At 39.1% G+C, this 27,509-nt stretch overlaps 2 protein-coding genes and 1 long non-coding RNA gene across 3 annotated transcripts; 1 reads left to right on the forward strand and 2 right to left on the reverse strand.

The window, feature by feature from the left end:
- Window positions 1–1,712: 1,712 nt before the first annotated feature.
- On the reverse strand, window positions 1,713–6,272 carry seraf (Schwann cell-specific EGF-like repeat autocrine factor). Its single transcript, XM_028580194.1, has 5 exons — window positions 5,871–6,272; window positions 5,328–5,423; window positions 3,991–4,095; window positions 2,763–2,858; window positions 1,713–2,073 (listed from the first exon to the last, which is right to left on the reverse strand). Exons 1-5 carry the CDS (start codon window positions 6,079–6,081, stop codon window positions 1,961–1,963), a joined length of 621 nt encoding a protein of 206 aa, XP_028435995.1. The 5' UTR covers window positions 6,082–6,272; the 3' UTR covers window positions 1,713–1,960.
- Window positions 5,907–21,236, forward strand: LOC114556997 (uncharacterized). Its single transcript, XR_003692757.1, has 3 exons — window positions 5,907–6,246; window positions 20,516–20,671; window positions 21,048–21,236. It is a non-coding gene; the product is annotated as an uncharacterized LOC114556997 (long non-coding RNA).
- Window positions 18,956–26,981, reverse strand: tmem106ba (transmembrane protein 106Ba). The gene is made up of 8 exons (XM_028580193.1): window positions 26,849–26,981; window positions 24,743–24,947; window positions 23,069–23,132; window positions 22,747–22,906; window positions 22,251–22,391; window positions 21,711–21,760; window positions 21,575–21,628; window positions 18,956–20,626 (listed from the first exon to the last, which is right to left on the reverse strand). Exons 2-8 carry the CDS (start codon window positions 24,933–24,935, stop codon window positions 20,506–20,508), a joined length of 783 nt encoding a protein of 260 aa, XP_028435994.1. The 5' UTR covers window positions 24,936–24,947; window positions 26,849–26,981; the 3' UTR covers window positions 18,956–20,505.
- Window positions 26,982–27,509: the final 528 nt, after the last annotated feature.

A 27,509-nucleotide genomic window follows, 5' to 3' on the forward strand; every position in this document is an offset into this window, starting at 1 on the left:
TCATCTTTGCAGAATTGTCCTAATTCAGTTACATTAGAGGGTTTTCGAGCATGAACGGCCTTTTTAAGGTCATACCACAACATCTCAATAGGATTCAGGTCAGGACTTTGGCTAGGCCACTCCAAAGTCTTCATTTTGTTTTTCTTCAGCCATTCGGTGGTGGACTTGCTGGTGTGTTTAGGATCATTGTCCTGCTGCAGAACCCAAGTTCGTTTCAGCTTGAGTACACGAACAGATGGTCGGACATTCTCCTTCAGGATCTCTTGGTAGACAGCAGAATTCATAGTTCCTTTTATCACGGCAAGTCTTCCAGGTCCTGAAGCAGCAAAACAGCCCCAGACCATCACACTGCCACCACCATATTTTAAAGTTGGTATAATGTTCTTTTTATGAAATGCAGTGTTCCTTCTACGCCAGATATACTTGGACACACACCTTCCAAAGAGTTCCACTTTTGTCTCATCGGTCCACAGAATGTTGTCCCAAAAGTCTTGGGGATCATCAAGATGTGTTCTGGAGAAATTGAGACGAGCTTTGATGTTCTTTTTGCTCAGCAGTGGTTTTCTCCTTGGAACTCTGCCATGCAGGCCATTTTTGCCCAGTCTTTTCCTGATGGTGGAGGCATGAACGCTGACCTTAACTGAGGCAAGTGAGGCCTGCAGTTCTTTGGACGTTGTTGTGGGGTCTTTTGTGACCTCTTGGATGAGTCGTCGCTGCGCTCTTGGGGTAATTTTGGGCGGCCGGCCACTCCTGGGAAGGTTCACCACTGTTCCATGTCTTCGCCATTTGTGGATAATGGCTCTCACTGTGGTTCGCTGGATTCCCAAAGCTTTGGAAATGGCTTTATAACCCTTTCCAGACTGATAGATCTCAATTACTTTCTTTCTCAATTGTTCCTGAATTTCTTTGGGTCTCGGCATGATGTGTAGCTTTTAAGGATCTTCTGGTGGACCTTACTGTGTCAAGCAGCTCCTATTTAAGTGATGCCTTGATTGTGAACAGGTGTGGCAATAATCAGGCCTGGGTGTGGCTAGAGAAATTGAACTCAGGTGTGGACAACCACAGTTATAGTATGTTTTAACAAGGGGGGCAATCACTTTTTCACACAGGGCCATGATGGTTTGGATTTTTTTTCTCCTTTAATAATAAACACCTTCATTTACAAATTGCATTTTGTGTTTACTTGTGTTGTCCTTGACTTTTGTTTAAATTGGTTTGATGTTCCGAAACACTTAAGTGTGACACACATGCAAAGGAACAGGAAATGAGGAAGGGGGCAAACACTTTTTCACACCACTGTATGTAAAATGAGCAAATGAAAAATTAATCCGTTTCAGTGATGATTCCTTCACAAGCTGTAGGTAATTACCAGCAGGCTTTTAGTTTTAGGTTTTTCACAATTTAGCCAAAGTATAGCCTTTTACCAAACTGATGTGCATGTGTTTGTTTATGAGTTAATTAGGCCTAACTTAGATGGTACGCATCAGTCACTTGTTTTAGACTAAAGATATTGATATCAATATGTTAATTTGTTTAGATTTTTTTCTTTATTGCTTTCATTAATGTATTGTTTGATTGGGTAAAGTAATGACCACTTGTTGGAGTTTTATATATAGGGTTTTGTTTTCTAAAAAGAAAAATCTCTGACAACCCCAGATTACACTGTGGCACATGGGACAAAATAAAGAAAATGTACTATTTGTATGCTTCTGTTTTGGTGAAATGAGCTTTGATAATGCACTCTTTTATTCATTTAATGACACAAATTACAGTACAGTACGCGTTTATACAGTCAAATGAGAACATTAAACGGATTCAAGGTTTCTTAAAAAGAATGACATACATGGTAAAACATTTAAAAAAACTACAAATGTTATCAGCTTAAAAATATTGAACTATCCTCATCAGCATGAAGCCCCTTATTGGGCCTCAATGACCTTTGACCCCGGGCAGGGTTACACTAGTTGGACTTCTTCCTCTCCTCGCAGCGAGGGCCAGAGAAAGGGGGGCGACAGCGGCATTTATCGGGAGAAATACACTTCCCTCCATTCAGGCAGGACTGAGTGCACACAGCTACAGCCGAGACAAAAGAAACGACAACAAAAAGTGTTGAGAAACAAGTAAATGACCGAGTAGAGCAGGGGACAGCAACCTTTTTTTTAATATAGTGCCATTTCAAAATGTTCTTGTTAATCAGTGTGCCATATCAGCATTAAGTCTGCCGTCATCTACCGAGTGTTCTTTTTTTCCTTTTGCGCTGCATTCTGTGAAGAAGACAACCAGTACTAGCCAATCAGAGGCTCATTAGGGCGGATCTTTCGCAGAAAGCAGACAGGGAAGAAGTCAATCAAACTCTTGTGAATAACATTTCCAAAAACCTCTTTTGCACACTTGCTAGTGTGCCATTGGTTGAGCTACCACATGCCAATGGTGGCACACATGCCTAAGGTTGCTGACCCCTGGTGTAGAGCTTGTAAATCCAGAAAGGAAAAGTCACATCTGGAGAAACGCTGAGCTGAAAACATTCCCTTAGCAGACACATACACCCGATTAATATCATTCCCCGCTGTTTGGCAGACTGATATCTGTAACGTTAGTCTTCTCAGTAAAATGTAGACCGTTCACAGGGATCCTGGGAAAGCACAACCAAAGCTGAATAGAACAAAGCTTTGACCAAGCAGGAGAGGAAGACAAAAATGGCGCTTGTCAAGTGCATTAATGCGTATTGAAGAGCTTGGTCTCTGCGACCGGGTTGAACTCACCCGTGTGGCAGGCACCACCCAGCCATCCCAGCGGACAGCTGCAGATTCCTGGAGCCACACAGACTCCCCCATTCCCACAGCCTTGGGGACAGATTGCTGCACCGGAAACAAACCATAGAAAGACATTTCACGGCATGCCAGAAAGCAAATCTGAGCTGGAGCTATAGGTGACACATTTTTATTGGAGGCAAAAAAAAATGCTCAGAGGCAAAAACTAAACTTGGATGAGTTAACGATTAAATGTTTTTTTTGGTGGGGGGGAAATGCTTTTATTTGCTTATTTTGTTAGGTGAGAAATTCAATACCTCTCTCAAATGTGTATGCTAAATATGGAGCTGCAATTAACTTAGCTTAGCATGAAGACTGGAAATGTGGAAACAGCTAGCCTGGCTCTGCCCAAAGCCGAAAGGTAAAAAAAACAGCCTACCAACACCTCTAAAGCTCACTAATTTAACATGTTCTATCTCGTTTGTCTAATCCGCACAAAAACGGAAGCATAAAAAACACAAGGCGTTATGTGCCGGACTATTTCTTGGCCAGGGTAGCTCTTTAAATCTCAGCAATTTGGAGACAGAGTCAAAGAAGGGTTTTTCAGAAGCAGCTTAGCTTTAACGTGAATGTGGTATCACTGTATGTTTGAATAGGACAAATTTCTATCTTCGTTCATTCATCACAGTGGTTTTCATGATCTTGGGAGGTAACAAACCAGACAGCTAAAGTACTAGTATGGATACTTTATACAAATGTCGGCTAAATTGCTAATCTAGACTACAAAACCAAAAAATGAAGCCCTAATTTCTCATGGGATGCACATTAAGAGAAAACTGTTGTCCACCACGTTACTAAAAAGTCAAGTCAATTGTATCTATGTAGCCCAAACTTATGATCAAAAATCTTTAACAGGGAAAATGGAAAAGGGTTTTTACTTCTCCACTTTACCAAAAATGTATCTCAACCGATAAACCCAAATTGAGCTATGTACTGCCAAGTCTCAATCATCATTCACAAGCTGTAAATTTAAATGTCAATCATAATCAGTTAGTTAGATAAATTGCTGCAGGGGTAAACTGAAGGCTTCCCATCCTGACAGCAACTTGGAAACAGAAAAGGATTTTAAAACATTTAAGTGGGCTGCGGCTGATGAATAGCTCCAGCTGAGAGGCCGGCTCCATTTGGTGACTTTTACATTTGGTGTTAATAGGGTAATTAGATATGGCCATAAACACACCCTCCTGGCATTTTGAGCCGGTCCAGCTTGAGGGACAGATACACTTTGCCACACCGTTGACAGGGATGCATTCTCCACCGTTCCAACATCCCCCGTCACACGTCACTGCCAAAAGAGAGAGAGAGAGAGAGAGAGAGAGAGAGAGAGAGAGAGAGACACACACACACAAAAACACCTGTCAACAGTGATGAGATAGTTTTACCTGTCCTCAAGTGTTTTTGTTAATACTGATTTTAGAAATATATAACTTGGTCATGATTCCTAAATTCTGCAAGGTCCAAAAAAACGTAAATTTTATTTATTAATTCAACTGTTCGGTTATATTTTCTGCAAATAGTACCACCGTACACAATTTAATTGTCTAAATCCATAATTCCCTTTTGGGACCCCTAATCACCAGTTTCATATGTCTACCAGTCGTTTCTAGGTTTTAATGTTATTTTGAGAAGCTTTATAATGTAAAACTATCCAGTAATAATTCTCTAGAAAAAAAAAAAGAGAAAGATTAAAAGGAAGTAAATATAATTTGTGTTTTTTGTCTGGCCCCTGACTTGTTATTTGTCTTGCGGCTCCTCAGATTGATCTTGCGACCCCTTGTGGGGGTCCCGACCCCAGGGTTGGGAAACACTAGCCTAAATGTTGTTTCAAATAATTCTCCACACTGACAGGAAAGTGACTCTTGTGGGTTATTGTGAATCAATGTAATTTTTGCCAAGAACTAGACACATTTAAAGTTATTGACTTCTAAATAATAGGCTACCATGGAAATCTTTTACTTTTTACTCTATCATGTGTGATATGATTGTAAGTGTATGACATAAACTCCTCTACGGGTTGGTAAAATCCCCAAATTCACAGAAAAAAAAACCATTGAGGACATGACCTCAGTTTCCTCAATGGTGGCTACAGTTCAGCCATTAATACTGACCATCACTCATTTAGGTTTAGGCACATAAAGGTTGAGCCACTGAAGACATATTTACTGCATGCTTATTGAACCACTGCTGCAGTTTTGTTCTTGGCAAATGTTGTAGCTGCTTTTCTTTCCAACTGTAAGTCTGAAGGAATCTGTTGTGTGTCTGGTAAAAGAGTGACAGCTGTGTGTCGGAATGTATCGATACATTTCTACTGTACCATTGGAAGAAGGAAGATACAGGATACATACAGTTACAGGATAGATTCAGATAAAATGCATGAAGACTGATTTCCCCACTGACTTAAATAGTGGACAGCTTTCAGAGGCTTCATAATCACACAACTATTTCAACAACTTCACAATAGCTGTTAAACAAACCAGGTATTTAATTTACAAGTGACTGCAAACACAGCCTGCTTACCTTTGTGACAGTATCTTCCTCCAAATCCTGGGCGACATCTGCATTTTCCAGGGCGAAGACACATTCCTCCATTCTTACATTTGGGATTACAGTTGGCTGCGTTCACACAAAAAACACAGGATTTTGACATTATAATTCTCCAGTTCAAAGTGTTAATCTTAGATATTGAAAAGTTAGAAGGATAAGTGATTACGTTGAGAAATATTCTCTTTAGTGTATTGGAAATTATGTGTAAAGACGTAGGGCTGTGTTCTGCTTATGACACTAATCTAAAAAGTCTGCATTAAATTGTATATTAAACCTGTTTCATATAGGCATCATGCTTTATTTAAGTAATTGCATTCAAGTGCTAGATCATTTTGACTCAAGGTCTTTATTGTAGTATCCATAATTCGCCACAAGCATTGGTTCTTCTACAGGAGGAGGATTGTATAGGCCTACTAAAACTAAATTAGTAATTAGGCCTATACTTTTCTAACAGAGGAAAACTTTACACCTTAAAGAGCATTTAAATATAAACAGATAAAAGGTTTGTAACATCACCATACTGGCAGGTCTCTCCTTCGTAGCCCTTGGAGCAGAAGCATGTGTTGTTGCGGATGCAGATTCCTCCGTGTTCGCATGCAGGTTCGCACCTCGCCTTGGGGTCAAAAACGAACCCGACCGCGACTCCCCGGGGCGCGTCCGAGCCCGCGGAGCAAAGAGCGACCACGGCGGCCAAGAGCACCGTCAAACCAAGACCCACAAAACCCATGTTTGGTGTTTTGGTTTTGTTTGTCTCTACTGGGGAGAAAAAAAAGAGCGAGAGAGAGAAAGAGGGGGAATGAGCAAGCAGACAGCGGTGGACGGAGATGGAGGAGAAGGTACCGAGACTTCCCCTCGTCGCCGCCGCTGTTGATTTTCTGGGAAACACGAACAGGTTGGTGCCGGGGGGGACGGGGGAGCAGCCGGGGAGGGGCGGGGAGACTGTCCTGGTGTAGGGGCTGGCTGAATGGAGAGTTTACATGTGTGGTGAGTTTTGAAAGTGGCTGAAGATACACAAACATTAGTTGGAAATAAGTTAGACATTAAAAATATTAGTCAATATAACGCTGACTAAAGAACTTTAGCTACGAAATCAGTTTTCACGAAGCTCAAAGGGTAACTTTTTAGCTAACGTTAGCTAGCTAGCTAACTAATTTGAGTTACGTTAGTCATGCTACTAACCGTTTTCTCATCTATGCCGTTTTTTTAAATTTTTTTTTTATATATGTCAATGGTTTTCTCCTTAGGCAAAGCAAAGGAATGCTGCAGAGCCAAACGAGGGTTGTCTAATGTGGGTTAAAAGATAGCGATAGGCTAATTGTGTATTTTTTATTTTTTTTTAGCTATCTTAAATGAAGTGCTCTTGTTTATTTGACATTACTTCCAAACATGAATCAGAATCAGCGAAGTATGTGAACCCAAATTGCTGTCAATGTACTTACTGTAACGTTAAGGTTACATACAGAACATTTAGCAGAAATATATGCAGCTAAAAACAAAGCTGAACAAAGAAACAGAACTATTATGCACACTTATGTAAAAATAGAAAACACTTGAGAACAGGTAAAACTATCTCATCACTGCAGACGTGTGTTGTGTGTGTGTGTGTGTGTGTGTGTGTGTGTGTGTGTGTGTGTGTGTGTGTGGGCCATGTTGAAACCAAAACTATCTGCATGGCTAGATAAAACTAGAGGTAAGTAAGAAGATAGGTGGTTTTGTAAGGTTTTAATCATTTACCGGTATTATGTGAACAACATGAACAGTCATGATGTTGTTCACCTCCAGTGGACAAGCTGCAGTGTTTCTTTTCGTATCAAGGGAAACCACAGGCAGACATTTTTTTTCAGTGTGGAGCCAACTAGCTTATTATTTCCAGAAAGCAAAACTTGTTTTCAGATGTGACTTCATGTAGAACACATGTGGAAAAGACATGTTCTTTTACCTGGTGAGAGAAGTGCTGGGTCTGAAGTATGGGGTGAGGGGAAGGTCTGCTGTAATGGCAATAACACAACCACATCGATAGCTGATGTGCTGTCCTGTCTGCTGGGCCTCAACACAGTGAAACCTATTGAAAAAAAAGAGCTCACAGCTTTCCATATGATTCAATTTGCTTATGCTCAAAAAAATTCCCTTTTGCCATTTTCCCATAGTCTAGTCTATATCCCTGAACTTTCGGGATTGGTCCGTTGCCTCCGGAAATTCCGCCGGATGTCAATCTTTAAGGCCGGCTGTCCGTTACCTTCCACTTTCTTTGTGTTTGAATTTTTAACTCTCATAGATTTATGAGGACTATGGTTAACTGCTCCTCAGATCGCAGCAGGGTAAATCCAGACAGCTAGCTAGACTATCTGTCCATTCTGAGTGTTCTGTTGCATGACTAAAACAACCTTTGAGACTAATTTTCCCATAAAACAGGGCTCCACATTAACTTTTTGCCTTGGTTGCACTGGTGCACCTAACTTTTTTATTTAGGTGCACCAGCACAAAATGTAGGTGCACCCAAATGTTTCCTCGCATCGCTGTAACGCTGAATGGCGATACACGATATATAGCTCTGTGACACAATTTTTTACAAAGTGGGCTAAATGTTTTAAATTTTAAGTCCAAGCTACTTTTTATTAAAACAGATTGTGATTAAAATAAAATGCAAAGACAGGGTTTCCTTTACCAGTTTGAAAATATACAGCTGCAACTAGGGCTGGGCGATAAAACGATAACGATATGTATCGCGATAGACACATAATGAATATCAATAGAAAATGCGGTCGATAAAACGTTCGATAACTTGTTTTTCTTCATCAGAAGAAACCAGAGGTTGTGAATCAAGTTTGGTTGCATGAACAAAGGCCCTCACTCTCTGGCAACCTAGCAACGTGGGGAGTGACACTCTAACAGCCATTCATGTAACAGTATCATGTTTGGTTGCGCCACATCGCTGTCTCGTGTTCTCCAATAACAGAACCGGCGTGGAGTGGAAAGTGAGTGCCGCAGCGAGCGAGGAAATCGTTGATAAAACAGGAAAAGTCAGTATGGCAGTTTTGGGGATTTTATAAGTCTGACCGTAGTCAGACCAATAAATCAGACCAACACTGGTAATACCATAAACTTGTTTTACCACCTTAGCCGCGCGCTCACTTTTCGAGCACAGCCGTATTCGCCATCAACGTCCAACAACATCTGCAGCTGCAACACGGCACAAGCAGCAGACCACCATGGAGAGGTACTCTGCATCAGCGCCTTACTAAACGCTACAAGCAGCAGACCACCATGGAGAGGTACTCTGCATCAGCGCCTTACTAAACACTACAAGCAGCAGACCACCATGGAGAGGTACTCTGCATCAGCGCCTTACTAAACGCTACAAAGAAATAACGAAGGCAGACATGCTGGGCACTGTCCAGAAGCCAGGTTACCAACCTAGCACTAAACCTGCAGAAAATAGTTCCTTCTCAGGTTTCTTATATTTAGCTAACACTTTGCACTATTTTATGACACTTTATTAAGCATTTCTTACTTATTCTTTAATTTTGCACCTTAATGTTAAGAGATAATTGTTAAGTGTTCATTGTGATTTTAGACCTGTTTACATTTGAATTATTTGAGTGTTTTCCATGGTTGTGTTGACATTTCTGCTTTTATAACTGAGGGGATTATAATCAGAGCAGGGTTAAGTTTAAAATAAAAATGTTTAATTTTAATATATTTTTCTCCTGGTCCTTATTTTAAATAGGTCATAAAAAATATCAATAATTATCGATATCGACCGATATGAAAAACTTATATCGTGATACAGTTTTCAACCATATCGCCCAGCCCTAGCTGCAACACATTCTTCACTTCACACAATGAAAGTTATCTGAAATAAATACCCTAGGATATATAATAATAAAAAAAGAAAATGTATATATATATATATATATATATATATATATATATATATATATATATATATATATATATATATATATATATATATATGTGTGTGTATATATATATCTGTGAAAGCTCCTTCATAAGCTTTCAACAACAATAACAGACTGATTAAAAGAGAAAGAGGATGCCCGGATAGCTCAGTTGGTAAATATAGAGGTTTGACTCCGACCTGCGGCCCTTTCCTACATGTCATCTCCCCCCCTCTCACCTTTCATGTCTTCAGCTTTCCTATCAAAATAAAGGCAGAAATCTTAAAAAAAAAAAAGAAAGACCGAGGGAGTGCGATGGACTGAAGCATATGCTAGGCTACTCAGAGAGTGACGGCTGACTTATTAGCAGCGTTACACCCGTCTTGTTTAGGCTATGAAATGTCTGTATCGTCACTGCGCTGCATTTTTATGAACTATGATCCAGCAGGCTCCGTCTAACACGCTATTACTCAACCAACTGAAGTTAGTTGCATTTAATAACTTCTAATGTGTTTTTCACCATGGCGGCCGCAGTAACAGAGAGTTACCAGCGGAAACACTGGTACCAATACAGGTTTCCCTCTCATACTTAACAATATACAGCTGTGTTAATAACAATTAAAACTGTAGACAAATGTCGGGAGTTTGGACCAGCGGCGCTGTGTCTCTCCATGTTGCAGGTGAGCCGGCCGGTGTGTGAGTTAATGAGGGCGGGGCTGCGCGGAGGAGAGATCCAAACACAGGCACGGCTTTCCAGAAGGAACGGGTCATGTACCGCAACATTAAACCATATCCATATAAACGACATTGCTTCGTTAGTGGAGAGGCAGCGGATGCGAGGACGTTAGGTGCACCGGTGCGACCCAGGAAAAATCTTAGTCGCACCCTTACAAATTTTGGTTGCATTTGCGACCAAATTGGTCGCATTCTCGAGCCCTGTAAAAGTCAGAAGCTTTCAACTCTTTGCATGTCATAGTCCACAATGGTAGTTGATATAAAGTTCTATATGCTGGCTACCAGTTTGCAAAGCAGTAAAACGGATTACCTTTATATAACTTTAAAGTCAAAAGTTAGATTTCCACAAAGCTGCTGCTTAATCATTGCAAGTGACTCTGGATAAGCATGTGGACTGCTTAAAACCGCAAACTGATTCAAAACAAACCAAAAAGACAGGCAGGCAGAATTTTTATTTTTGCATTAATAGTCCAATATGTAATACTGACAGGTAGTATTTAAAATGGTTACTGCAGTCCAAATTTTAAATACTGAAATGAGTCGTCTTCCCCCGGCCCCTCCTCCCCAGCGTCGAAGTTCACGGGAGTTGCCAGGTTAAGAACGCTAAACCCAACGTCACACAATGTCAATGTTAGCTTGATGCTAGTCTCGCATTGTCAGACATTACTCCACAGCGCAGCAGCGTTTCTAGATGCTGCTATGTTGACAGTTATAAAAGCCTGTGATCTCGCGGAGCTCTGTACCCGGCTGACAGTCACCTTTAATCGACTAACCATAACAACAACGACTGCTAAAAAGACAGCGACCTTGCGGAGCTTTGTGCCCGACCGACACCCGCCTTTTCTCGGCTTAGCGTCCCTGCAACAGCCGCTAAAAAGACCGCGACCTCACGGTCGTCTGTACCCAGGGCACAGTCACTGTCTGTCGGCTACGCCCGCTGAACAGAAGCAGGGGAAAAATTTCGGCAGGGGGGGAAGATTGTCGGTACTACTACTTCCAGACCTGTTATACAGCTTGTCTATACACTGTACAATCAGTATGTTACACATTATGATTGCATGCCAGTTTGTAAGAAAGTAGGAATCATCTTACTGTCCAACATATCATAACCTTGAAGCTGGCAATGGTAACGTTAGCCACAATAACATAACATAAAATTACATACATTGCAAAGCGACCTGTAGATAACACAGTGTCCCAATCAAACAACTCAGGCTACGGGGTGTTTTGCCAAAGTTAAATTGCATGTTTCCATTATGAGGAAGTCCAACTTGCAGCTTCTGGCATATATCATGAAACCTACGTTAGCAGTTAGCGTGCATTAACATGGTGGCGTTAGCACCAGTCAGGATCAAATTTTTTTTTTTGCGAGTAATTAACTTGAGTACTTTATATAATTTAATGCGGGCACGTCAATGTTAAAATGAATGACTATCCCTACGTTAGCCTTCGACATAAATGAATGAAGCTCAACGCTTACCTGTTTAGAAGGAAATTAGTCAACTCTGTCTCCTTTTAGGCTCTAAGCTGTCTTCTATCTTTTTAAATGCATCTTTACCTGTGTTTTACCTCGTCTGTGGTTATGCAACCGTTTTGAAAGATGGCGAGTTTTGGTTTTTAGGGCGGGTAGAATGAATCTATCTCCGTTGATCCCGTTTGTTTATTTGCTGCTTCCGTGGCTGTATTATTAGTTAGCTATTAGCGCGCTGGGTTTGCGTTTTTACAGATATGTCTGGCAACTCGGCCCGGCTGTCAAAATAGGCAGTTGATACCAACACACAGGCCAAAACACAAACCAATGTTCCGTCACGGAACGGAAATTTCAAAAGGAGAAAATACTGGCTTTAGCATAGGGCTGGGCGATATGGCTTAAAAAAAAAAATCCCAGATTTCTTCACAAAAAATCTGATTTAAGATTTAAATAGATTTCTCCCCCCCCCCTATTTAAAATCAATCTGCAGATGACAAAGAAATTGTTCAAAACAAGTTTTAACTTTATTTTGTTTTGACTCATACACACACGCACACACACGGGGCATGTAAACCATTATGATTATTCATGCCAATTTTGTGCAATTCAAAATTGACGTTAACTACACATTCAAGTTAATCAATAAAATCGATTTATCGCCCAGGCCTACTTTAGCATTGTTGTCAGAAAGCATAGTATTTCAACTTAGCATGTTTCCTTAATATCTGATGACACATTGTGGTCATTTTTTTTATTAAATACGGTAAATAAATTTCACGTTGCACCTTTAAATGTAATGCCAAAGATAACCGTGACAGTAAAATAAAGCTGATAGGCAATATATCCTTGATTGGCCCACTAATATATAGGGTTGGGCATCGTTTGTATTTTAACGATTCGGATTCCGATTCTTCCTTTCGATTCCGGTTCTTATTGATTCTCGATTCCGATTCTTTGAGGGGTGGAGTTGAAACGGGTCACATTTTTAACAGGGCTTTTTCAATGTAAAATAAAGCCAGCCTAGAGCACCACTTACTGTGCTCCAAGGCTGCAACACAACAAGCGTCTGGCCGCTACGGCAACCAAAACTTGCACGTGTTAAATTTGGGAACCATGATCAGATTTGAAACCAAATCCTCCAAACGATTCCAATAAAGAAACGATTCCAATGGAATTGTAATTTTTGAAACGATTCCAAGTAGGAATCGGTTCTCGATGCCCAACCCTACTAATATACTGGCTGGGATTCGATTAATCTTTGATCATTTGATTATTAACTGTCATCTTACAGTAAATGCTCAGACAGAGGAAAAACTGTATGTGTGTTGGCCACATGTATCCCGGTGAAACTCTGGTCCAAACCACTGACCTGGATCTCAGAGAGGAAGTGAGCTGGTTTTTAAATGAGTGCAACAGATGTGAACATACCGTGATACACTGGAGACACGTTGTACTTCTAGCTCCAGCAAGGAGTATAATATGAGAGCCTGTAGTGAGTAACATACAATGCAACCAGAAAGGTGTAGTGAAAGCAGAGGGAAAAAAAGAAAAGATGACTTTTCATGTAACGATAAATAGAGTCAGACCAAACAGCTTTATTTAGTAGTTTTTTTGTTCTTTGGCCTCAGGTAATGGTGGACTCTCCACCACCACAAAAGTGCATTGTTGCTATTTAAAAACACTTTTTATGCCCTCTAGTGGTGGGGCCAATGGATGTTGCTGTTGGTCATTCAGCTGGTCTTTCCATTCATTCAACAGTTTGGTCCAGAGCAGCTTATCTGGACAATAACTGGCCACATTGTCATTGTTTCCCCCCTTACCTTTTCTCTTTTACCATTGTCCATCGGCCAACATTCTAGGTGATGGTGGTGACACTCCCCTAAGATTGAAGTGAATGAAAAATTGATTGCACTCAATGAGTATTAAAATCCAATGATCAGACTGACATGCCATTTGCTAATTAGGGGTCCAAGCCCAAGTCTGGAAGAACCGGCGGTAGCAAAGCTACGCCGTTCGCACAGTAGGGCTGTGGAACCCTATTGTTGTCCTAAGGATTATTTATTACCACTAGGTGGTGCTATAGCAGAAAAAACACATTTGGCCCTATAACTCCCACACCGTACAACAGACATTCAAAAACCATATATCCACGCTTTCCCTGGATCCAACTGAATCGCTTGGTATAGGCCACGGCCATTTCGCCTAGACGTTTATGCGCGTTATCGAAAACCTACTTTTTCCAATCTCCTCCTAAACCGTGCAACCGATCTGCACAAAATTTGGCAGGGAGCATCTCCAGACCGACCTGACAAAGACAAATTTTTATAGGATAAAAATTGTGCATATTACGCACAAACAAATTTGTGTAGCTAACTATGAAAACACTAACTTTGCCATATCTCGGCCAAAATAAATGCTATCAATGTGAAACCTCAGATTGTTGTTTGCCATGACCTTCTGGAGTTGCCCCACACATTTTACGAAAATTGGCCACTAGGGGGCGCTACAAGTACAAAAGGTTTATATCTCGTGAATGGCCCATCCAATTTTTACGAAATTTGATGGGTACCATTTAGGTCCACTCCTGAGGCAAACTCTACAGTGGGGTACTGTTTGGTCAAAGTGGGCGTGGCCTGTGGGACCCACGTTTAGATTCACCGCTTACATTAATGTGAAAAACTTTAAATTTACAGGGTAGATTACAGGGTAGATGTAGGTCATGGACTTCACCTACCAAAAATTACACATGTGGACCACTAGGTGGCGCTATAATGGTTTATTGCCTTTAACTCCCACACTACACATCGCACATTAGAAGTCTTTACATCGTCATGTTCCTTGAATTAGGCTGAATCTGATGTTTCAATGTTATCAGCAAAGAACTTAAGATCATTGTTCAACATCCCACTATGATACTCTGTACCAAATTTGGCGAAGATCGGCCATAAAGGGCAGGGCTCCACATTAACTTTTTGCCTTGGTTGCACTGGTGCGCCTAACTTTTTTATTTAGGTGCACCAGCACAAAATGTAGGTGCACCCAAATTTTTCCTTGCATCGCCGTAACGCTGAATGGCGATACACGATATATAGCTCTGTAATTTTTTACAAAGTGGGCTAAATGTTTTAAGTTTTAAGTCAAAGCTACTTTTCACAAGCAATTTTATTAAAACAGATTGTGATTAAAATAAAATGCAAATACAGGGTTTCCTTTACCAGTTTGAAAATATACAGCTGCAACACATGTAAATGAAAGTTATCTGAAATAAATAGCCTAGGATATATAAAAAACAAAAAACAAATTCGTCGCACTCTCGAGCCCTGAAGGGGCGCTATAATCAATGTTTATTTGTTTTGGCCAATAGCTCAATGCATTTAAATGAGAAATTTGCAATTGCAATATCTCTGCCACAGTAAATGCAATCAACACGAAACTTGTGATGCTTGTTCGGCATGCCGCTCTGAGGCTCTGTACCAAATTTGGTAAAGATCGGCTATTAGGGGGCGCTATAGTCAACGTAGACCAGTTGGGGCCTTTTTACCCCTTCTGAGGTTGAGCGTGTCATATACAATGCCAAACGGCACTTCTGATTCATAACTTAATAACTTTATAATTATAACTAGTAGAAACATACGGTCTTTTGGAGCTAAAAGCTAACAGTCGCCCCGTTCTGCTGATGTCTTTGATGTCTTCCAAGCCCTTACAGAAGGTTTTGTATCTAGCCTAGAAGTCCAGAGTTTTTTGGGGTCTTTATGCAGTTAATCCATACTGTTACATCCAAGATTGATACACTGTATGTAAGAAATGTAAATAGTTTGTCCTTTATATATGTGTGTGGTATCAATAAATATGACATTATTATTTTGAGTATTGGCATAAGTGAATGTCATGAGGACAAAAGCGTCTGGACTTGTTTTGAAAAGATTTAGATATTTTGTCCACTGTATAAGTTACAATGTTTATTTTTTCACTGTTTGACTCCTAATACATATGAAAACTGATTAGGACAGGATATTGGCTTAGCTTTAGCTTTAGCAGGTGAACTGTTAAACTGGTACATTTGCAACGACAATGTACCGCAGACCTTGCAGCTCACACCTCTCGATATTTACTGACGTTTTCCTCCCCACCGTCAGACTTTGGGTTCAGCTTTTGCAAACTCCCGGGGGGCGTCTGGTGCGACTCGCGTCGGGGGTGACTTGCATGGGAAATTTGCAATTGCAATATCTCTGCCACAGTAAATGCTATCAACATGAAACTTGTGATGCTTGTTCGGCATGCCGCTCTGAGGCTCTGTACCAAATTTGGCAAAGATCGGATGTTAGGGGTCCCTATAGTCAATGTAGACCAGTTTCGGCCCTTTTACTCAATTCATGTTAATAGGATATTTGCAAAGACAATGTACCGCAGACCTTGCGGCTCACACCTCTCGATATTTACTGACGTTTACCTCCCCACCGTTACGCTTTGGGTCCCGCTTTCGCATGCTCCCCGGGTCATCGGGGGCAACTTGCGTCGGGTGCGACTGGCACAGGAGGCTTGGACCCCGTCATAACTGCTTGCAGTTCTAGTTATATTTATGCTCTGAAAGGATTGAAACAGATATTTGTTATTATAATCATCATTTATGATAACATGCCACCGTCAGGACAAATTTACATTTTAGCCCCACTACTGGTTAGGCTCTAAAAATAGAAAGTTTGTTTCTATATCAGTATTTTCTTTGTTGAGTTTGCCTAACATGACTGTTGAAGTTCCTATTCTTCTGGCCTCCCTAGCATTTGCTGCGTGTGGTGACAGTAAATTGAACTGAAACAAGCTGAAGCGACAAGTCAGTTTGCCCAAATTCACTGGTTTTGATTTCTCAAATGTGAATATTTACTGCTTGTTGTCTTCTATCTGGGGTTTGTGGCAGTTGGTCGGACAAAATAAGACATTTGAAGATGTTCACTTTTTTTTTTAAATTCATTTTTAACGATTAAACAATTAATTAAATTAACTGAGAAGATTATTGGGAGCTTAATCGATAATGAAAGTACTTGTTAGTTGCAGCCTAGTCTCACATTGCCACCTTCACAGCGTTGTGAGTTGAATAAACATGCAAATCTCAGAATTGGTGATCACAATTGTTCTCCTCTAAATTAAGTGATTAATACTGTAAACATTTTGATTGAGATAGTCTTTCTATATTATTTTGTAGTATTTGTGGGTAACCCATCTGATAAATATCAACTCTGCTGAAACATTTCTATCGTAGTAAAAAACAACGTAGTAATGTTTGTTCACATATCATTTTGCAGATTGATCTTTGTTGAACGTAATTAAGGTGATAGTGGGTCACTTTATCTCATAAATATAAGAGTATTTAATAACATTAACATTAACCACTAGGGTTGGCTAAAACGATACTTTTAAAACGGTGCCGGTGCCTGAACCTAAATATATACAGTTGTGTTCAAAATAATAGCAGTGTGTTTAAAAAAAGTGAATAATGCTCAAATTCCTTAGAATAGCTTTTAATTCCATAATATCAATACATTGGGAACACTGCACATTCAATTCCAAATCAAAACATCACCAAAATTGATCAAGTTTGTGTTATACCTTTACAGAAAGTGAAGAAAAAGGAATATTAGGCTGTTCAAAAAAATAGCAGTATTTGCAATTTTCTTTACAATCTCAAACATTTACTGTATAAACTGAAAAATGTCTCAAGGTTTGCTTTACTTTGAATCACTGCACCAATATTTAGTTGCATAACCATTATTTCTGAGAACTGCTTCACATCTGTCTGTGTTGCATGGAGTTGACCAACTTCTGGCTCCTGTGAACAGGTATTCCAGCCCAGGACGATTGAACTACATTCCACAATTCCTCTGCATTACTGGGTTTTGCCTCAGAAACAGCATTTTTGATGTCACCCCACACGTTTTCTATGGGATTGAGGTCTGGAGATTGGGCTGGCCACTCCATAACATCAATCTTGTTCATCTGGAACCAAGACTTTGATCGCTTACTGGTGTGTTTTGGGTCATTGTCTTGTTGAAAGACCCATTTCAAAGGCATTTCCTCTTCAGCATGAGGCAACATGACTTCTTCAAGTATTTTGATGTATTGAAACTGATCCATGATCCCTGGTATGCAATAAATAGGCCCAACACCACAGTATAAGAAACATCCCCATAACATGATTTTTGCACCACCATGCTTTACTGTCTTCACAGTGTACTGTGGCTTGAATTCAGTGCATGGGGGTCGTCGGACAAACTGTCTGCAGCCCCTAGACCCCAAAAAAACAATTTTGCTCTCATCAGTCCACAGAATGTAGCGCCATTTCTCCTTTGGCCAGTCAATGTGTGCTTTGGCAAATTTCAACCTATTCAATTCATGTCTTTTTTTCAGCAATGGGACTTTGCGGGGGCTTCTAGCTGATAGCTTTGCTTCACATAGCCTTCTACTGATCGTAACAGTACTCACAGGTAACTTTAAGTCTTCTTTGATTTTCCTGGAGCTGATCATTGGTTGAGCCTTTGCCATTTTGGCTATAGTTGACCGTTATTTCCCACGTTGTTCAGGCTTTGGAAATCATTTTGGCTGAGCAGCCTATACTTTTCTGCACTTCTTTATACGTTTTCCCCTCTCCAATCAACTTTTTAATCAAAGTCCGCTGTTCCTCAGAGCAATGTCTGGAACGATCCATTTTGCTGAGTATTTCAGTGTGAAATGCACTATAACCAGCATGCACAACATTTGCTTCCTTCCTTCCTTAAATATGGGCCATAATTGACGCCTGTTTCTTCACAGAATCAATCACCTCACTAATTGAACACAACACTGCTATTATTTTGAACATGCCCCTTTCAATTACAGATTCAATTACACAGAATGAGCAGCATGATGAGCAGACTGTTGGGTCTGTTGGTTTTCTATGACTCTACAACACTTACTAGTAAATTATTTGCCATGTAGAAATATCACTTCTACCAAAAAAATTGATTTATGAGGTTAGTGATGTTGGACTGCTATTATTTTGAACAGTTGGCGACATCTATTGCTAAGGCCATATAGTCAAAATTAAATGATTGATTAATAATGTAATAACAATAACTTATAACAATGACTTATATCACCAGTTAATTGCTGGTAAACGACAAAAACAAGCACCAGATGGGAAAAGGGTATTTTACAATAACTTTCAATGCACCACAAGGCTGGCGAGTTTCAAGTGAACTGTGTTGTTTTTGGAATCCTCTACAGGGAAGTACAGTCACACTTTACACCGCTTAACGTAAGCTGTCAGCATTTTAACCATTGTGTTTAATCCAGCTACTAGCTAACGGTATCGTAGCGTCCAGTGCAGCAATGCTTCTGAACATTTTTTTTTTTCATTATTCGGTCTCGTTACTTTAGTTTACGTCGGTACCCGACCCTGCAGACCACTCAGCTCTACTAGTGTACAGAGAATATTACAAGCACACCCAAGAAATTGAGAAAACTTTCAAAATGAAGTCATGATTTTATTTTCAGCTTCATGCATGAAAAACACAAAACCACAGTGTAGGAGTAGAGGTGACAGTGTAACAGAGAGGTATTCATATCAACACCGTTTGTCATCAAAAACCAAGAAGGATTGGATCTATGGTTAGTTTTCTTATGACTGGGTATTATTAGCATTGTATAACTGTCAGAAAAACTTGCATGTGCAATCACAAATGAACTAAGATCAGAAACTTTGAAAAAATATTTTTCAGGCAAATGTTAGGGGCGTCTATTATCAGACAAATGATGTTCAGTACAAAACATATGTTTAAAAATGTGTAGAATATTAGCATAGTATGTGAATGCAGGGTTTATTCACTTCTGAGCTTCGTCAGCCAATCCAAAATGATTTTATGTAATAAAAGTGACAAAAGTCATACTAATTTCAAACCCCAAGAATACCACTCAACTCATGATACAAGTTATATATACAGTGGGTTAAAATGGCAAAACAATTATCGTGAGTAACACCACAGCCCACAAAAATAGAACAACCTTATTAAAAGGTGCTCCTACACCAGAAATGATTCTTGATATAGCATGTTTTGAAGCAAGCCAAACAAAGTACATATTTTACATTTACATTTCTGTATTTTATAGCCCACTATAATGCTCCTACTCCTATTTGCTATGAAATGAAATAAAAAATTAAGTTATCCCTTTTACAGAGTTATTTTATAATATGTAGCAGTCTTCACACAGTAGTAGTCACGTGTTTTTCAATCTCAGGTGAATGATAGCTAAACATAAGACTTCTACTACCTACTGTATACTCAAGCTTAAAACTAAGAACTCTGAGCCAAAAAGCAAACGAAAAACAAATCACATAAGATAAAACATCATCTATATTGCAATACACAATATCAAGAATCACATTTTTATTAAAGAAAATAAAAAGAGAAAGGAAAGAGGGCAGAAAAAGGTGGTTAGAAACAACTCAGTGGTTTTCACTTTGGAACCTTAGTTATTGTATTTTTTAATTAAAAGTGGTATAAAGTAGTAGGGGGGCATTTATGCAACATTCTTATCTATATCTGTAGATAAGGATCGGGTTAAAGTGCAACATATCTGAAACTACTGCTTTCAGTAATTTAATTGTTAGGGAGAAACGGTGTAAACATGATGGGAATGTCAACCAATAACATGAATATTTAATTACCGTATATCCGTCTATTTTGTTGGCACCAGGGTGAAAAATGACAACAAACCTCGAGGGCAAAGCCTGCAAAATTCTGGCTGTGGCAGCCAAGTTTGTCTGCTTTTACCAGCCTGTTCGACAAGTAACCAAACAAAAACAGCTCATCTAATCATCACATTTGACCTGTAAAAGGAAGAAAGTGGTTGGGAATCAAAGAATGGATGAGCCACTGACTAGTTTAAGAAAAGTTATGTATGTCCATTATTCTGTTGTCACTGAGCAAAGCTTATCGATGTGGAAGTCAGCCCAGTTATTTCTCTGAGACCTTCAGTCACAGCAGTATTTGATGTCTGGGCTCTTTTGCTTCCTTTATTTGTAGACCTGCACATGTCCATGCAAGGAGGTGGTGTTCCCCCCACAGTCCACATACTGGTACATCTCCTGGGAGACCTGCTCCGCGTGGCCAAAGTATGACGTAGTCACCGTCACCCTGAAAAACCACCAGAGAGTCAACAACTGTACATCCCATAACAAGGTGAGACAAGCGCAGGAAGACTGTCACTTCTAAATCTTGCAATGGTGTTGAAAAGCGGAGAAACCACCTTTCTTTAACAGGTTAAGATATGAGTTTCAGGAGATGATAAGTATTTCAATGGGGTAGAACTTTTTGGTTGACTTGAATTTAAAATAAGTAGATCCCAAGAGCCACAATTTTCTTTTTAGTTGTATGTGAGTTTAGTATGGTTGGTTTGAACTATGCTGCTATGGCTACTTTAAACTTCTTTGCTAACTGATTAGGGTATGTACTGTAGCTTACAAAAGTGTAATGCTTAGCAGTGGCTTGCTGTTCAAAAGAAAAATAATTGACTCTTGATTCTTCTTGTTTATGCATATCCATATTTATGTTCTAGTTGTGTTGCTGTTTTCCTGGTAAAGCCAACTGTTTGATTCATTCTCCCAAGATGTCTAGACACAGACTAAATCACCGTTTTTGAGGTGGGTAAAGACATCTTTTGTTAAATGCATCAAACTGAAGCAAGGGGTATTTAGGGCATTATGGTATTAAAATAAAAAACATTGAATTGCAAGAGTGGGCGTTACAGCATCAGCTGCTTTTCTTTAACCCATTTTTATTGGGATTTAGTCTAAATGTTACTTAGCTAGAAAGCTGTTTTTTGGCTTCTCGCAGAGGATTAAGTCGACTATTAAAGATTATATCTGCCTTGGACAAATGTTTGCTTTGCTAAATTTACAATCTGTCTGAATGTCAGTGTTGACATGTAAATGAGCAAGGCACCCAAGGCCCATGTATCAGAAGGTAGTGTTGTCTCTGGGCAGCTCTTCAGTATGTGTGGATGAAACCATGTATGACTGTGGAGGACAGAGTTTTTGAGATTGATGCTAATGTTAAAAATAGTGTACATTAAGCCATACTTACTGCATCATGACCACTATGTTGTGAACTTTAATGGTTGGCAAGGTGCAGTAGTCACTGTAAGAAAAGAAGTGGTTTGTGATTTAAAATGATCCGAGTGTACACAGTACATTTGTATGACTTGTTGAAAGATACTTACAACATATAACTCATCTCATCAGCGATGGTGGTGGGAACTGTGTAGTCAATCTGCAATAAACACAATTTATGTAAGGATTTGAGGAGAAAAACAATATTAGACATCAACATATCACCCATGTATGCCAATTACAACAATGGTCCAATAGTGAACAGTTGTACCAAGATTTGGAATGTCACAAGACTTAAAGACAACAAGGATTTAATGGTGCTTAAAACATTTGTTTGAAGTCTGGATTGTTGCAGAAACATTTTTTTTATTTTTCAGTAATCACATGACAAGTATGTGGAGTTTTTAAGTTGGATGACGTTCTTTGGTATTGTGACTATGGGTGTAACAGTGAGCTGTTAGGCTGTGCCAGTTGCAATTATCACAGCTAAAGTATATCACAATCTCAGTCCATTTTCTGTAACCTCTAATCATTAATAGATTTTCCTCCAAGGTGTGTGTGTGTGTGTGTGTGTGTGTGTGTGTGTGTGTGTGTGTGTGTGTGTGTGTGTGTGTGTGTGTGTGTGTGTGTGTAAATGTATTTCAACCTACCTGCCGTTCATCCAGTGGTATGATCACTGAGCTGTTGTTGAACTTGGCCTTCCCTATCACCGTCTTGGAGAATTGCACTTGGGCTGTGATGTTGGTCACAGATATGGTGTAGTAGTTGTTATTGGTGATGTTCAGAGTGCTCTGGATAGAAGAAGATAAAAAAAAAAAAGGTGTGCAATTCTGGCACTAGAGTGCTTGATGAAAAAAGCTGTCTGCTGTTTATTTTTATTTTGCTGAAAAAAAGCTGACTGCTGCAGCCAAAAACTGTTCTGATGAGAGCAGTGAGAGTGAACCAAAACAGTAAAGTAATAATTATGTTTGTATTCATGACTACGAGCAACCCCTTTCACATACAAGGAGTTGTTAACATAAAAATATTGATTATAGCTGCTTTGAGGCTGGGTCAAAACGTTAAAACCTAAACACAAACCAAATTACTAAATTGATCTACAGGGTTTCAATTTAAGTCAGGGGAGTATCGACTACACAATCTTACTGTGATGTTGAGATAGACAATGCGTTTCTCCAAGTCATAGGAGACGTAGGCGGACTTCACTCCCACATAGGAGACATCAATAGAGCGAGGGAATAGGAAGAAAACAGCCAGGCCAGACAGCAGCAGGCAAAGTACCACTGATATTGTGACATACAGCTTTCTGCACGAGAAAGAAAAGAGAAGTGAGACCCTGTACCCAGCTGAGCACTTCAGAGACTATCGTGCTACTGTGTCTTCATTTAGTTACGGTACATCATGCAGACAGTGAACACGGTTCATATTTAAAAATGAAAATAAAAAGTAGCACTAAGTTCAGACTTACGTCCTGCTCGGCCTGAGCCTTTGGTCGCTGTATGGAATCAGAGCTACGAGCTGATTCTCTTGACCTGTTGAGTAATTCAAGGAAAGAACAGGAAAGCTATGTCATTTTACTGTTGGATTGAGTAAGGAGTATGTTGTGTGATTTGCACTGTGCAACAATACTGTACAACTCCTTTTATAATATTTATTACGTGTGTGGGGTACAAAGGAGTTTGAGGGCATGACAATTTTAATCGGATTCCTGGTTTGTAACGTTTGTGTCCCGTTCTACATTATACAAACTGCAAAAATATAAGAGCATCCATCTTTCATGAAGGGTCTTGAGAAAATCGTAAAAAATGGAAAAGGATTTCTAATTGTGAGGTCTTTAACTTGACTAACTTTGTCTCAAAGCCTGGAAAAGTAGGCAACATGGCCTATTTATTTAGTCGCTCTCTTGATTTTTCCTCCAAGTTATTATATCTATCGCTACATCTGTGGTTTATGAATGTTGTTGAAGACATAAAGGCCTGAAACTTGTATTTACATTCAGACTTTTGTAGTATTATATTTGAAAATGTATGCACTGGCACTCTGGATCTGGTTCATACACACTAAGTTTCTTGTATATGTGAGCCGGACATATGGATATAATCACCCTCACTGCAATACTTAGGATTTTTAAATTGTAAAACTCAATCTTGAACTTTAAGTTGGGCTATAATAGATCTGCACGGGCCGTGTTTTTCCTACGTGGCTGGCCATGTTGCCACAATAAAATCCTGGTAGAGGCTTGTACAATTGAAACCTCAACTTGCCTGAAATATGAAGCTTGACTTTAGACTCAACTTTAGCGCAATTTGCCTGTGAAATACATTTAGGATAAAGCATCACACACTGGCCTGGTTAGTAAATACAAATCTTTTTTTTTTTTTTTTTTTTTTTTGTAATTTACTGACACCATGTTATAGGATCTCTGTATACTGATTAGGGAATAAATCAATGTTACTTCATGCTTCAGTTTAAAGGTGCGTAGTGCAGCTTTTTTGCACATTCTGCACTCAATCCATTCAGCCACTTTTTTTCTTATGTTAAAAAAGCTATTCTGAATACATTTGTTTCTGTATTTATTGTTTATTTCATATTAATGTTCAATATGTGTGTTTGTTTATGTACTGTATGTACCAACCACCAAGGCAAAGTCCTTGGGATTACTTACTTGGCAATAAACCTGATTCTGATTAAGATCCTGAAAACTCACAATAACAGCATTTTCTGCTATAGTTACAATTTTGGTTTTTCACGAAACATTTGTCCTGTGAAGGGAAAGAGCTTGTCACATATTTCCATGCACTAATCGGAGTTTATCAACATTTGATTGCTTATATTGCCGGCACAGTCAATCAATTGTGGTCAACCATAACCCACACAGTCATGATGAAGCAGATTAGCCTTTTTTTTTTTTTTTTTTTTTTTTTTTTTGCTTTTAACTTAGAAAGAAACAATACCTAAGGATGTTTTTTATTTTTATTTTAACTTAATCTGATTGTTACTTATTTAGTGCTAAATAGTTAATGTTATCAAGAAAAACTTAAAAGTTTAAAGGGACTTCTCTGACACTGCTCTCATACGGAGTTAAAAATGGATACTGATAGCACTGTTTGAGTAATGATTATCTATATCTAGAAGCTTTTACCTCTTGGTATTCTGCCGGTGCCCTGACATGTCGGGCACGTGACGCTGTCCCGTCCAGTGAACTCCACGTAGGGGAACTGAGATACGTCTCCGTTCTTTCCATCCTCCTCGCCGTCTCTGTACTCTCCAGAAGCAGTCAGTGCGTCCTGACTCTCGTCTTTGGGGTGGGCCAAGTGAGAATGGAACTTGCCCATAGCTGCAGCTCTCTGTACCCAACACAAAAGACCGCATGAGCAGAGAGCCATGTAGCAGGGTGTGCTGACTAACCACACGCCACACAGCTGCTTGAATGTGAAATTGGACCTGGACGCAGTCCAGGAAACATTTTCCGGGAGAACCAACATCAGCTGGTGCAATGCCCATGAACAAATATCACTTGTATACTTGAGAAATAATTCTGTTGGTAGTTAGTTTCTGGAGAATGAGCTGTTAGCATTAGCAAATACTGGAAGTGAATGATCACATCTCTGGCATTACTATAATATTCATAAATATGCTTTAGTCTTTAGTAAGCACAAGGTTATAAGATACCCGTGTGTATATTCAAATGGTGAGTTAAAACAATTTTGGATAAAAAAAAAAAGGCAATATAAGGCATGTAAATCAACTAATTGTTTAGTCGAAATGTGACTATTAGTAGGGTTTATTTAGTGAGAACAGACGTAATGTTGAACTTTTCAGTAGTACAATTGTTTGATTTTCCAAATGTAGATCTGCAGTATGACATTTCAAACAATTTTTGAACAGTAATATATTGACTGATTAATATGTTTTATAGGCTAAGTATAATTTAATCAGCATGTGAATATTTAGCTGGTCACAGACTAAATGTATTTACTGTTTGGTAGTTAACTATGGGAAAAGTAAAACGTGACTAAAGCTGTGAAATGAATGTGGTGGATTAAAAGATATATTAATAATATTTCTCTGAATTATAGCAAGGTTGAAGTATAAAGTAGCATAAAATGGCAGTGGTGGAATGTAACTAAGTACTGTACAATTGTAAGGTACTTGTACTTAACTTGAGTATTTCCATTGTACTTTATACTTCTACTCCACTAGATTTTGGAGGCAGCTATTGTACTTTTTACTCCACTACATTTATTTGACAGCTTTAGTCACTTTGCAGATTTTGATAATTAATACCAAAAAAAAAAATCAACTAATACATTATGATGTATTATTACTGATTAAGCTACTGAGCAATATAAAGTTATTAACTATAAGCTCCACCTTTACCAGCTGCAACATTAAAGTGATATAATTAATGCATCAGTAATTATGATTCAATGATACAGTATCGGCCTATAAGAATCTGAAATGGGCTTTTACTTTCTGTGCTTTAATTATATTTAATGATAATACTTTAAGTAAATAATACTTCTTCCACCACCACCCCCACTGTAAAATGGAAATACTCAAGTAAAGTATAAGTAGGCTACCTCAAAATTGTACTTGAGTAATGTACTTAGTTCCTTTCCACCACTATCTGTAAAGAACGTCTATCCTAAAATGTTGGGGAGAATCATCAGGTTACCCCGGTTACCCACTGCAGGTGTTTGGGCCACAGCAGCTGCTGGGGGATAATTGCTAGCATTAACGTTAGCCTACATTGTGAAAGCACAGACAACCAGGACAACATGCATTGCAAATAAGAGATGCCACCGAGATACCGCAGGATGTTGCCCAGAGATCCCATAGATATACATATAGCTAGAGAGACAACGTTACAGGATGCGTTGTGTGTTCCACTGTAAAAACACAGGCCGCCATGCTTCTGAGCTGTTAAGTAAGCCTCAGACTGGAACACAACGTACCGGCCGGAAGAAAACAGCTACAACGCCTTAATTTTTACTACCAAAAGCGATATTTGGTATTTGAAGTATTCTTTCGACACAATAAGCAAAACAGTATTTCATGTCGTCGCGTAATTGTGACATTTAATTGAAGAAATCGTACGAGGTGCAGGACAATCCGCACCGCAACACAGTGAAGTTAACGTAGCTAAATTCTGCAGGACAATCCGCACCGCAGTTAGATGCGTCACCGTAACCATTCAATATTATAAACCATAGCTGCATATTATTTCCCTTAGCTAACGCCTCACCTGTTTTGTGTTTTACTTGTTTGACATTCGTTGTATCGTCGCTGGCTGTTCGCTGTTGTGGTCAACACACCAATGGAGAATGAAGCTGAGGGGAACGCCTCCCTCCTCTTCCTATTGGACCGACAACAACACAAATGGACCTTATGGACATTTACTCTGTCAGTTAGTGGTGGAGGAAGTCTTCAGATTCTATAGAATAGAAATCCTTAGAAAGTACTAATACCACACTGTAAACATACTCGACTACATTGTAAGTAAAAGTCCTGCATTGAAAATGTTCCTTAAGTAAAAGTTATTTAACAAAAACCTTAAATAGCCTAAAAATAAATAAAAAGTTGCCTTCCGAAAGTATCAAAAGAAAAAGCAGCCCAGAATGACCTGCTTTTATTATAATTATATCTAATAACTTTTAACTTCATTATAAATAATAACATTAATATATTATTATATATATATATATATATATATATATATATATATATATATATATATATATATATATATATAGTGCTTATGCATTGTCATTTGATCAGCATTTTTAATATTGTAGCAGTGAGGCATGCATCATATTTTAGAAGTTTATTATATTTTGATAGGTAAAATCCAAATCTACAAATTAACTAAAAGCTGTCAAATAAATGAAGTGGAGTAAAAAGTGCAA

Source organism: Perca flavescens, chromosome 6, assembly GCF_004354835.1.
Source record: "Perca flavescens isolate YP-PL-M2 chromosome 6, PFLA_1.0, whole genome shotgun sequence".
NCBI lineage: Eukaryota > Metazoa > Chordata > Actinopteri > Perciformes > Percidae > Perca > Perca flavescens.

Coding starts and splice junctions, on each gene's coding strand:
- seraf (XM_028580194.1), bottom strand. CDS start 6,081: ATGGGTTTTGTGGGTCTTGGTTTGACGGTGCTCTTGGCCGCCGTGGTC. Junction 5,424..5,870: donor AGGAGAGACCTGCCAGTATG/GTGATGTTACAA, acceptor GTGTGAACGCAG/CCAACTGTAATCCCAAATGT. Junction 2,859..3,990: donor CGGCTCAAAATGCCAGGAGG/GTGTGTTTATGG, acceptor TTTCCGGTGCAG/CAATCTGTCCCCAAGGCTGT.
- tmem106ba (XM_028580193.1), bottom strand. CDS start 24,935: ATGGGCAAGTTCCATTCTCACTTGGCCCACCCCAAAGACGAGAGTCAG. Junction 22,907..23,068: donor AGGCTCAGGCCGAGCAGGAC/GTAAGTCTGAAC, acceptor TTTCTCGTGCAG/AAAGCTGTATGTCACAATAT. Junction 21,629..21,710: donor GATGAGATGAGTTATATGTT/GTAAGTATCTTT, acceptor CTTTTCTTACAG/TGACTACTGCACCTTGCCAA.